Source organism: Symphalangus syndactylus, chromosome 15 (genome assembly GCF_028878055.3).
Source record: "Symphalangus syndactylus isolate Jambi chromosome 15, NHGRI_mSymSyn1-v2.1_pri, whole genome shotgun sequence".
Taxonomy (NCBI): Eukaryota; Metazoa; Chordata; class Mammalia; order Primates; family Hylobatidae; genus Symphalangus; species Symphalangus syndactylus.
Genome location: NC_072437.2, coordinates 82350233 through 82363207, shown reverse-complemented (window position 1 = coordinate 82363207; position 12975 = coordinate 82350233). Strand labels below are relative to the sequence as shown.

The following is a 12975-nucleotide window of genomic DNA, read 5'->3' as shown; positions in this document are numbered from 1 at the left end:
AGAAACCAGAAAATTTGTGTGACTTGCTTTATTGCCATATTCACTTGATTGCAGTGGTCTGGAACCAAATCCACAATATCTCCAAGGTATGATTGCATATCAAGTAACTGTTTGGAGTTTTACTATAAAAGGGAGGAAAGAAATGGAGCTATAGGTGGGAGACATTATTAGCATTATTGTGGACCATAAAAACACTTTGATAGGATGGCTTCATTTTAAGAAGACTTTATTTGTCTGTGGGAAGCATTCTATCTCACTGATAACAATTTGGATTTGGAGTCAGATAGCCAGGCTTTAAATTTGACCCAACTGATTTATAGTTATCTTAAGGAAAAGTTACTCAAATTCTCTGGATGTTTGTTTCATCACTCATCACATACCTCATAAGGATTAGGTCAGATCATGCTTTTGAAGAGCATAATATTCAACTATTACTGTACTTTTTGTTACCTCTCTTTGAGTCTTGGAAATAAATGCTACAGTTTGGTCTTTCATCATTCAACCAATGAATGGAAAGTCTCCATACTAACACTGTGGTGGATTTCTGCCTAATCTACTACTAATTCACATAAACTTCATACTTTCCTTTCCCTTTATTAATCAAGGAGAAAAGGTAATTTAGCTTAAAATTGACAAGGAGTACTTTTATAGGTGTGATGGTGTGTAGTGAGGAGAGAGGATTTAGCTTCATCCAGCAGAAGGTGGCAGTTGAACATTCACATAGAAAAATATTCCCATTCACTACTCGCATGCTTTGGTTTCCCCTAGACTGGCTTGGTGAACATTAAATGCTTAGTCTTGAAACATGTTATATTGGTTTTGGGTTGAGTTGGTTAATTAAATAGACAAATTACTTATTGTCTTCAATGAGGCCTTATTTTTATTGGTTGTCTAGAATAGAGTTAATAGATTGTTAGAGCTGCCAAAAAGAAATGTAATAGGTGGTGTCCTGGGGCTACAACTAGGCTTGCTGGGCCTGGATCAGACACTTTACATTTGGCAGGCACTTTAGTATTATGCTTGGTAAATTCTCATGGTTGCCTTGTTTATTTAAGTACTTAGAAGTTTTAAATAATAAAAACTTTGGGTGGGCTGGTCACAGTGGCTCACACCTGTAATCCCAGCACTTTGGGAGGCCAAGGCAAGCTGATCAACTTGAGGCCAGGAGTTTGAGACCAGCCTGGCCAACATGGTGAAACCCCATCTCTACTAAAAATACAAAAAATTAGCTGGGCATAGTGGCACACGCCTGTGATCTCAGCTACTCAGGAGGCTGAGGTAAGATAATTGCTTGGGCCTGGCAGGCAGAGGTTATGGTGAGCCGAGATTATGCCACTGTACTCCAGCCTGTGTGACAGAGCAAGACTCTGTCCCAGAAAAAACTTTGGGTGGATTAATTTCAGCATTACTGTTTGACTAAGCCTATAGAATGCTTTGAATACTATTTGGATCCCAAAAAACAGTCTTAAAAACAGTTAAAAGCATAGGTATTTTAATACTTCATTTATTTCTAAATCTAATTTTCAGAGGCAGTGATCCCAATCCAGTGAAGTTAAAGTTTGGGCCTTCCTACTACCTGTAAATGAACAGCAAAGACTATGTAATTAAGTTAATTTAGAGTATACTCAGATTGTATAACCTGTGAAGCATGCTAAGTAACTGAGCTCTATATAGCTTCCTTTTCCCCCACTGTCTTCTCTGGGGCAAATGGTTTCTTGGCCCATGAAGATGTCTAAACCAAGGGGAAGTGTTTCTGGCCCCCTAGAATTAGTTTTTTGGAAAAATTAAGGAAATGATCAGAAATTACTTAATTTTCACTAACAAATGAGGGAGTGGGGGATGGTCAGCTTTTTTATGGTGGTAGATGTTTTGAATCTGACTTCTTTTCCCTTCAGAGTCTGATAAGGAGGAGAAACCACAACGTTCTGTGATACCCAAGGAAGTGACACCAGCCCTATGCTCATTAATGAGTAGCTATGGCAGTCTTTCAGGGTCAGAGAGTGAGCCAGAAGGTAAGTCATGGTATGTGTTGTTAAAGGGTTTTGTTTTGTTGCTTTTTGCCTTTGGTGCATGCTGCGCATTAATAACATTCAGGATGTGCATTCTTTATTTGGTTTTCAAATTCCTTTTCCATTTGAATCAGAAGTAAAGTTAACATGGGTTAAAGGAACTCTGGAGTAATAAAGAAATGTGTTGCTACTCTGGGAATAAAAAAGCAAAAAATACAATATAATGAAAGAATAGGAAGGAAAAGAGAAAATACCCACTAACAGAATTGAAGAAAATTCTAAAAGAAATGGCAAAAAGAAAATTCATTTTTTTCTCTCTGCTCTCAAGAACCCTTGTTATAACGTGTTTATAGCATCTTTGGTAGATGGAGAGAGATCCTTTATGACAAAAAGTGTGATACAATTTTTTTAATGCATATAGGGCATTGTTCTTCCTAGAGCATATTTACATAAATTATCTCATTTGGAAAACACAGCAACCTTATACTTGTGTCTTCATTAGCTTGTGCATTTTAAAGGTCGGAAGAAATTGAATCTTTTCAAGAGTCTTTCTGAGAAGTCAGTAACGTTCAGGATACATGTCTTACCTTTAAAGATGATGTTACAGATGGTAACATGTGAGGCTTCATTGTGAAATTTAATTGTGATAAACCAGTTTAATTTCCTTCAGCATCTCTTTCAGGGCTACCTGAAAGAGCCGTGAGTAGGCTCTTGATCTGATGCAGTGTAGCAGTTTTTAATCCAAGGCTTATATCAATAATCCAGCGTATGTTTAATGAATAAATCTATGTTCCACTATTGTGGATACCTGGCTCTGTGTGGTCATTTTATTTAGACTTTACCGGCCATGAGAGAATTCATGTGTATGTCTCAGGACAAGATGTGTAATCAAAGTAGGAGCTGTACTGAGGATAAGAATACAGGTCTGGCCGGGCGCGGTGGCTCACGCCTGTAATCCCAGCACTTTGGGAGGCCGAGGCGGGCGGATCACGAGGTCAGGAGATCGAGACCATCCTGGCTAACACGGTGAAACCCCGTCTCTACTAAAAATACAAAAAATTAGCCGGGCGAGGTGGCAGGCGCCTGTAGTCCCAGCTACGCGGGAGGCTGAGGCAGGAGAATGGCGTGAACCCCGGGGGGCGGAGCCTGCAGTGAGCCGAGATCGCGCCACTGCACTCCAGCCTGGGTGAAAGAGCGAGACTCCATCTCAAAAAAAAAAAAAAAAAAAAAAAAAAAAAAAAAAAAAAAAAAAAAAAGAATACAGGTCTAAAAGTGTTTATATAGAGTGAAGAGAAGATTCAAATGTAATTGGATGGGCCGGGCATGGTGGCTCACGCCTGTAATCCCAACACTTTGGGAGGCTGAGGAGGGTGGATCACCTGAGGTGAGGAGTTCGAGACCAGCCTGGCCAACATGGTGAAACCCCATCTCTAGAAAAAATACAAAAGTTAGCTGGGCATGGCAGCGCGTGCCTGTAGTCCCAGGACCCAGGAAGCTGAGGCAGGAGAATTGCTTGAACCCAGGAGGCAGAGGTTGCAGTGAGGTGAGATTGTGCCACTGTACTCCAGCCTGGGTGACAGTGAGACTCCGGCTCAAAAAAAAAAAAAAGGAAATGTAGTTTGATGGAGATGGCAGCACTTTTAATGTTGACTAGGCTAGAGATAATCAATGTTTATGTATTTGGAAGATGTTGAATAAGGAGCCGTTAGGCTTTAATATGAAAAATGATGTTTATATGTATCTGTAACATGGGAAGTTTTTTCTTTTTTAAGTAGGCCATGGCTTACTATGGTAGCTTCTTAATAGCTACTTGAATTTTGAAATATAAGCTACTTTGGCTTTATCTGAGTATTCCTTAACAGATGGTTGCCTCATTTTAATTTTAAGAAAAACAGCATTTTTTTGTGCTCTTGTTTCTCATACATTGGTATGAAGATGGAGTTATTCTTTAAACACATACTACATTTCCTACTTATCAGTTGTATTCTTAACAGGTGATAGCAAAGAAAACTATTACCAGAATTACAGAATCCCATAAAAACAGGCGAGACTAATGCTTGCTTCTGTGTTTCTTAAGATGGAACAGTATTTTTATACTCATGTCTTAATTTTGAGACTGCCATCATTTTAAATTGGAAGAAAGGAAACTGGAAGGGATCTTTGAGATCACCTCTTTATTTTATAGAACCTTAAGCATAGAAAGAATAAGTTTGGTTGGGCACAGTGGCTTATGCCTGCAGTCTCAGCACTTTGGGAGGCCGAGGCAGGTGGATCACCTGAGGTCAGGAGTTCAAGATCAGTCTGGTCAAATGATGAAACCCCATCTCTACTAAAAATACAAAAATTAGCCTGGCGTGGTGGTGTGCACCTGTAATCCCAGCTACTCGGGAGGCTGAGGCAGGAGAATTGCTTGAACCCAGAAGGCGGAGGTTGCAGTGAGCCAAGATCGCACCACTGCGCTCCAGCCTGGGTGACAGAGTGAAACTCCATCTCAAAAAAAGAATAAGGTTGGCAAACTGGTATGTAGCAGACCTGACATATAGGTTTAGAGACTTAAAAGTCCAAAGAAACCAACTTTCATTGCCTTCCATTATAGTCTTTCTCTCTTTGGCATTTACTGTCATCCTGCACAGTAATGCTTAGATTTTTCTTTTATAGATAACAAAGGATATTATCTGTTAAACTATATATATGATTTTGTATGAATATATTTGACCAATTGTTAAAATGTCCTGCTTTAAGGAAAAAACTCTTGCTTCACATTCCTGTCTTAAGAATTATTTTATATAGTTTGAATTCAGCTTTATTAAGCCATCCAGGTCACTAGCAAATTTCTAGCTTTCAGTATTAATTCTGGGCTCTAGGACGGGATATTGACACATAGGGAGTTTTAAATAAATAAACCAAGGAAACAAAGTGGTCTTTTAACCATGAAATAGTATCTAGAAGGCTGCTTATTTACCTGGATTCTAAGCATATAGGAACAATCTGTTTCTTCCTAACAGAGTTTAACAATTGTGTCTTCATAATTAAGATCTGTCTTGACTTAAGAATTTGCATGAAAGTGTTTGGAATCTTAAACATGGATAGCATTTTTCTGGAAAGATATTTAAACAAGGAAAGGGTCCCTCAAGTAAGACTGAAGCAAAGGAAGAGGTAATACTCACATCAGGGTCTGTAAGAATCACTAGGATACAAATTTAATAAGAAATACTTCCAAATGGGTTGGTTTAATAGCTATTCTGCATGTTAGCATTTTAGCATTTTTTTAACTCTATTAGAATTTAAGCAGTTTTACAACTCCCCAAAATTATGTTTCCTCAAACTGATTTAGCTATGATGGGAAGATTTCCAAATTAAAGACTATTTCAGAAGGCCACAAACCAAAAAGGGTGTTAAATGTTTGATAGAACTGAATGAGCTATATTTAAATTTTAATTGGTGAACATTACATTAATATATGATACTTAGGTGGGAAATGTTGTAAATCTCAAGAAAGAGAAAAATATAAATGTTAGTCCCCGTCCTCATTTCTTAGCAGAAAATTGACAATTATAAGTTCTGATTCATTTGACTTTGTGTTCCTGAATTGAGTGATCGATACTTGAGGGGAAGGAAATAATAGAAAATAGTGTCCTGGTTTTTCTTATTTATCATCTCTATTTTATAGATGAAGAGATTTAGGTAGAGATAAGTAGCTTGCCCAAAGGTCACACAGCTAGTAAATGATGGAACCAGGATTTGAACCTAACAGTCTGGCACCAGAGTCTGCTTTTAACACTTGTCCCTATACTTCTTTTCAAATATAATTTCTACATTCAGTCCTATGTAATGTTTGAGTATTATGGGTTTTGCCACTCTTGTCTAGGCAATTGAACCCTGTCTCCCAACTTCTAGAATAGAATTCTTTATATCATATCACACTGATTCATAGTAAGTAAATAGTATAACCATTGGGGAGTGGGGAGAGGTGAAGATTCTGAGCTTAAAATTTGTGAATTTTCAACTGTTCATATGGTTTTTCTCCTTTATTCTGTTAATAATGGTGAAACGTCAATTGATTTTCAAATGTCAAACCAGCCTGTATTCCCAGGATAAAATCTTCTTGGTCATGGTCTATTACCCTTTTAATACATTGATGGATTTGATCTAATATTTTATTAAGGAGTTTTGCATACATGTTCATGAGGGATATTGGTCTATGGTTTTCTTTTATTGTAATAGATTTGGTATGAGTAGGGATCTATTTCCTCCTTTTTTTTAAGGGTTTGTGTAGGATTTCTACCAGTTTTTCTTTTTGTTTCTTGTTTGTAAAATTCAGTAGTGAAGCCATCTGGACCTGGCATTTTGTTTTTGGGAAAGTTTTAAATTATGAATTAAATTTCCTTAATAGGTCCAGAACTATTCATATTTTCCTATTTCTTCTTGAGTGGGTTTTGATGATTTGTGTTTTTCAAAAGAATTTGCTTCACCTAAGTTGTTAATTTATTGGTATATAGTTCATAATATTTCCTGTGATATCTGTAGGATCTATAATGATGTCCTCTTTTATTTCTCAAGTTGTTAATTGATTTCTCTTTTTCTCAAAAAGTCTTGGTGCATTTATTAATTTTATTAATCTTTTCAAAGAACCAACTTCTGGCTTTGTTGGTTTTTCTCTGTTGTCATTGATTTTCACTCTAATCCACTGATTTTCACTTTTTAGTATTTCCTCTTTCCTCAGACCCTACCACATTACAGTAGAAGCTTAGATAATTGATTTTAGACTTTTCTCATTTCTAATTTAAGCATTGAAAGCCATAAATGTACCTTCATGAACTGCTTTAGCTGTAGTCCACAAATATGATACATTATGTTTTCATTTTTATTTACTTCTTTTTTTCTTTTTTTTTTTTTTTTTTTTTGAGACGGAGTCTTGCTCTGTCGCCCAGGCTGGAGTGCAGTGGCGCAGTCTCGGCTCACTGCAAGCTCCGCCTCCCAGGTTCACGCCATTCTCCTGCCTCAGCCTCTCCGAGTAGCTGGGACTACAGGCGCCCGCCACCACGCCCGGCTAATTTTTTGTATTTTTAGTAGAGACGGGGTTTCACTGTGGTCTTGATCTCCTGACCTCGTGATCCGTCCGCCTCGGCCTCCCAAAGTGCTGGGATTACAAGCGTGAGCCACCGCGCCTGGCCTATTTATTTCAAAATATTTCCTAGTCTTATGATTTGTTCTTTAACTCATGGTTTATTTAGAAGTGTGTTGTTTAGTTTCTAAATATTTGGGGATTTTCTAGCTAGTTTTCTGTTAATGATTTTAGTTTAATTCTGTTACAGTCAGAAAACATACCTCTATACTTTCAATTTCTTCAATTTATTGATACTTATTTTATGGCCCAACACAAGGTGAATGTTCATATGAACTTGTCACGAAAATATATTAGGTCAGGTGTTCTTTGTCAATTTGAGTTAATTGTTAGCGGTATTCTGTAGCCCTATGAATTTTCTGTCCAATTTTTCTTTAATTACTGAGATTGGAATGTTCAAGTATTCAGTCATAATAATGGATTTGTCTACTTCTCAGTTCCATCAGTTTTTGCTGCAATGCATATTGAAAATCTGTTCTTAGGTGTTATTCTTTGTCTTATTGACGAATTGACCCCTTTAGCATTATGAACTGTTCCTCTTTATCCCTGGTGATGCTCACTGTTCTGAAGTCTTTTTTTGTCTGACATTAATACAGCCTTTCCAGCGTTCATGCGATTGGTATATGCTTGGTATCTTCTTTCATCCTTGTAACTTCTGTGTTTTACTTTTTAGGAGTTGGTCTGCAGTTTATAGTATGCAGCTTAACTTTTCATAGTGTACTTTCAAATGATATTATCTACTTCACATGTAATTTAAGAATTTTACAGTGTACACTACTTACATATTCCTTCTGCCTTCCTTTTTACTATTGTCATAGATTTTATTTCTATAGATGTTATAAATTCCACATACACTTAATATTTTTGCTTTAGTTTTAAAATTTTTCCAATGAGGAAAAAAAAGTCTTTTATATTTATTCACATATTTACTTTTTCCAGCACTTATCCTTCCTTTGTATAGATCCAAGTTTCCATCTGGCATTATTTCCTTCACAGAGATCACTTTCTGTAACTCTTCATGGTAGTCTCCTAATTTTTGGTAGTTACAGCTTCCAATTTGAAAAATACTAGAATACATTATAAATGCCTTGCAAAAATCTTTCATAGTTTTAAATTATTAAGTGAACAATATTATGGCTAGGAGGATTATTATGGATTTGTTGGTTGCTTTTGAAAGGTCTGTTTTGTTTTGTTTTGTTTATTTTTGTGTTTGTTTTTCATCACTCTCAGAAACTCCCATCAAGACTGAAGCAGACGTTTTGGCAGAAAACCAGGTTCTTGATAGCAGTGCTCCTAAGAGTCCAAGTCATGATGTTAAAGCAACTGTTAGAAATTTTTCAGAAGCCAAGAGTGAGAACCGAAAGAAAAGTTTTAAAAAGACAAACCCTAAGAGGAAAAAAGATTATCACAACTATCAAACGTTATTCGAACCAAGAACACACCATCCATATCTCTTGGAAATGGTAAATTATTTTTCTTTAGGTTCTAATCTTTGTGTTCTCACGTCATAAAGATAGAGCCACTGGGGTGTGTGTGTGTGTGTGTGTGTGTGTGTGTTTTAAGGTTACCAGAGACACATTGACCTTGGAGACTTTGTATCTTAATTCTGCAGCTACATTTGGCATATAGCTGGTATATTCAGTGAATGTGGAATAATGTAATTTTTACAACCACTTAAAATAAATTTAGGTTTCACTAGTTGGTAAGGAAATATCTATTGAGGTTTATTGACTTTCTTTTAAGTTTCCAGTGAAAGCACAGCTAAAAGTACAAAGGCGAGCTGAAGGGAAAAAAAGATTTTTAGTACAAATGTCTATTGGGAACCACACCATAACAAAAAGGAAAGGCCTAAGGTTTTCTGACAATTCTCATTTGTTATCTTCTGGGATTGTCTTCCTTCCCTCCCTCCTCCACCTTTTTTTTTTTTTTTTTTTTTTTTTTTAGAGTTGAGGTCTTGCTTTGTCACCCGAGCTGGAATGTAGTGGCGTGATCATAGCTCACTACTACCTCGAATTCCTGGGCTCAAGTGATCCTGCTGCCCCAGCCTCCCAAGTAGCTGGGACTGTGGGCATGCACTACCATGCTAATTTTTTTTCTTTGTATACCTTTATTTATTTGTGTTTATTCTGTGCATTCGTGGCTTTATTCTCAGCATTATGTGCTCAAAAATCTAATAGCTGCCTTCAAATTATAAAGAGGAAGCAATGCATGTTCGAGTTCTCAGTAGTGGACATGAAGCTGTTCGAAGATCAAAGATTTTCATGTCTAAGCGATAAAAGTATTTTACATTTTTTAGTGGAGTTATAAAACTGTTGACATTCTATGAAAAGTCTGTTTGGTTTTGACTTACAAGTTAAGTACTTATTTTGTAGCTAAAGTGTTCAGTGGCTACACTCTTGAGTTACCACATGTAGCACAGTTGCTTCCTATTAAAATGGATCTGAAAATAATATGCTCCATTTTGTATATATAGTAAATTACATTTTAAAAAGTTACCTTATAATTGGTAAATTAAGTGAGCTTTCCACTGAAAGTTTCTGTATGATGTGTCTGAACTCTATCAATAACATCAGAAAATAAAATAAATTCCTTTTTGGCAAACTACATGTGATTCCTTGATTATGTGCATGTTCTAAATACCAGGGATTTTTAGCTTTCTTTTAATTACAATAAGCACAAAAATGGAAAGTTATAAAAGTCAAGGAATGTTGGAATTTTTTACTGCTATTTTCATTGTTACATGTAAATAGATGTACTTATCAATTTCTAGACTGCTTATGAATTTGGGTTAAAGAATTGTAGACTTTTTAGCCGGGCATAGTGGCACACACCTGTAATCCCAGCTACTCGGGAGGCTGAGGCAGGATAATTGCTTGAACCCGGGAGGCAGAGGTTGTGGTGAGCTGAGATTGCACGATTGCACTCCAGCCTAGGCAACAAGAGTGGAACTCCGTCTCAAAAAAAAAAAAAAAAAAAAAAAGAATTGCAGATGTTAAACCTATTTTCCTGTTCTATGCTAGATACTCTTAGAGAGGACTCCAAATATAAGCGTTAGTACTGTTTAAAAAGCTAGATAGTCTTGGCCGGGCGCGGTGGCTCATGCCTGTAATCCCAGCACTTTGGGAGGCTGAGGCAGGTGGATCACGAGGTCAGGAGATTGAGACCATCCTGGCTAACATGGTGAAACCCTGTCTCTACTAAAAATACAAAAAATTAGCCGAGTGTGGTGGCGGGCGCCTGTAGTCCCAGCTACTCGGGAGGCTGAGGCAGGAGAATGGCGTGAACTCAGGAGGTGGAGCTTGCAGTGAGCCGAGATCCCGCCACTGCACTCCAGCCTGGGCGACAGAGCGAGACTCCGTCTCAAAATAAATAAATAAATAAATAGCTAGATAGTCTTGATGTAAATTAAAAGGACATGTTCTTGCATTGTTTTTTAGCAAAATAGTAAATATAATACATATCTCTTATTGTTCTGTCTTCTTTATATGGAGAGGGTACATGCAATATTTTAGATTGTATTTCTCAGATATGATTTATTTACCAGCTCATCTTCTTTTAAATTGTGTTTTAGCTTCTAGCTCCGGACATTCGACATGAAAGAAATGTGATTTTGCAGTGTGTTCGATACATCATCAAAAAAGACTTTTTTGGACTGGATACTAATTCTGCGAAAAGTAAAGATGTATAGGTGTCTGGTGTTTCAGCATACATAACTGAAGCATGTGAAACAGTATCATCCTCGTTAGTAGAGGAAAATCAAAACCTTTTTTCCCTCAAAACTGGATTTGTAATTAAATTGTAAGCCTCGTAGGATGTATGTTGGAATTTTAAGTCTTTCCTTTGGTTCTATGCAAATAAATACATAACTGATTTTTAAGACTGTGTCTGTATTGTTGGGATTGAATCTAGTATTTGCTGGGAGAATTTTTTCTTTGTATTTATTTTAATGTATTGTTCTTATGTAAGAATGACTGATGTTGTGTCAGTTAAGAATTGAAGATAGGTTTAGCAGTAAAGAAGAAAGCTTTTAAAAGGATTGATTCAGCTAAGCAAAGTTGGGCAGAGAAATACAGCCATTTTGTTTTTAATGCAGAAAAGGAAGATGTTCTGTAGCAAGGGGGAATATTTTAAAAATAAACCAGATCAAATTAATGCAATCAGAAGGTTTCGAAATGTAAATATTCCTTAAGACATGTTTAAATTCACCTACTAGCATGACTTACATAGCTCAAATATTGAATGTTTAAAATATTAATACAGATGGGGCCTCTGTTTATGTTTAGATACAATTGAAGTACTTAATTGAAGCTTTTTAAAAATTGTAAAGTAAGTGAAAGCTACTGAGATCTTTTTGTCTTCTGTAATACCAGGGAATTTGAGCTTGTGTTCTAGTCATTGTACTAGCTGTAGCTATTGGTCTGCCCTTTTGACATACAGCTAAAAGGGACTAAATTTTAAAAAAATTAATCTGTTATAGTTGAAGATTAATTTTTCCTAACATTGTGATTATTGAAGTTCATGAATCTTGCTGTCAAGGAAGAAGGGTAAGAAAGCTGATAGCTCCTCCATGTTGGTAGAATCCTCTCGAGAATCTTGGAACACCTGGCATGTGACCCTAGTGACGTCACAGACCTGAGATGAAGATTCATGTTTAGCCAGTGTTTTCCAGCCTTGTACCCACCATACAGATCTGTTTATTCTGTTTCACCCTACTCCTCCAGTGAACCCCATATTTTGGGAAATTATCTGCCTCATACATTAACTAATTCAATTCATATTAACACTGTTGAGTGCTTACTCTATGTACCTCTATTGTGCCTATATTAAAGGTATACAAATAAATAAGGCCATGTCTGACTTCAAGGAACTCAGTTTAATTTTGATATATTCAAAGATGTGATTCCCAACCAACTCATCAGGATGAAGTAACTAGTGTTACAACTGAGCTGATATTCTAAAATATAACACAGTTTGTACTTTTATTACTAGTTAGCATACACATTTTATAGGCTTATGGTTAATAAATGAATTCACGGACTCCTGGACTACTTTCATTGATGACCATATCTCCAGGGATGTTGTTGATCCCCACACTGCCTTAAGGTGTATTATATATAAACAGTTTTATTTCCCATTTTTCATGTTTCCTGATAATAAATGTATTTAGGACTGAAAATACTCCTGAGTACTCCCTTGGCTGTATGTCTGACAGTCTTTAGCTATAGTGACTATTGTTTATTTTTAATGGGTATTTCAGATTCCAAGTGTATTTAAAATTTCTAAGGAGATATAGCCTGTATGGTTTCTACTTTATGGAATTATATGGTCAATATTTGTAAATATTCTATGAGTTTTGGGTGGGTAGAGGGGTGCTTTGCCTGTTTTGGTTACAGGTTTTTTTGGATTTAGCTTGTTAATTGTTCAGACTTTCTGCCTTCTACATGCCTATCTTATTGTTCATTTAATCAATTCCTGAAATGTAAGCATTACATGACTATTGGTGAGTTGTGCCTTTTATAACTGAAATACTTTACTTTTTCTCATATCCTCTATAATTGACTTCTATTTTCCTTAATCAAACCAGCTCTGGGAAATTTAATACATTTATATTAATTGAGTTTATTAAAACATTTGGACTATTCCTGGCTGTCTTTGTATTTTCTATATATCATGCTTTCTTGTTTTTATTTTGTCATCTTACTGGCTTGTTATTTTTTTTCTCCTTGTTTTTCCTCCAGTGGTTTGGAAGTAATTAAACCTATTGCTATTTCTTTAGTGATTACCTTTTTTCTTTAAGTTTAGTGTTAATTAGTAGCCGTATCTTCCATTTCCCAATTAAGT

At 36.3% G+C, this 12975-nt stretch overlaps 1 protein-coding gene across 2 annotated transcripts in view; it reads left to right on the top strand.

Annotated features, from left to right (window-relative positions):
- Nucleotides 1-12775, top strand: part of NUFIP1 (nuclear FMR1 interacting protein 1) — a 50877-nt gene extending 38102 nt beyond the window's left edge. The window contains exons 8-10 of one of the 2 annotated variants that reach the window (XM_055245264.2): nt 1896-2012; nt 8365-8597; nt 10706-12775. In XM_055245264.2, coding sequence (XP_055101239.1) covers nt 1896-2012; nt 8365-8597; nt 10706-10822 — 467 coding nt within the window. In that variant the 3' untranslated portion in view covers nt 10823-12775. Of the gene's footprint in view, nt 1-1895; nt 2933-3273; nt 4585-8364; nt 8598-10705 lie in introns of those variants that run through there. The other variant, XR_010116018.1, reaches the window with a different exon arrangement.
- The last annotated feature ends 200 nt before the right edge of the window (nt 12776-12975 follow it).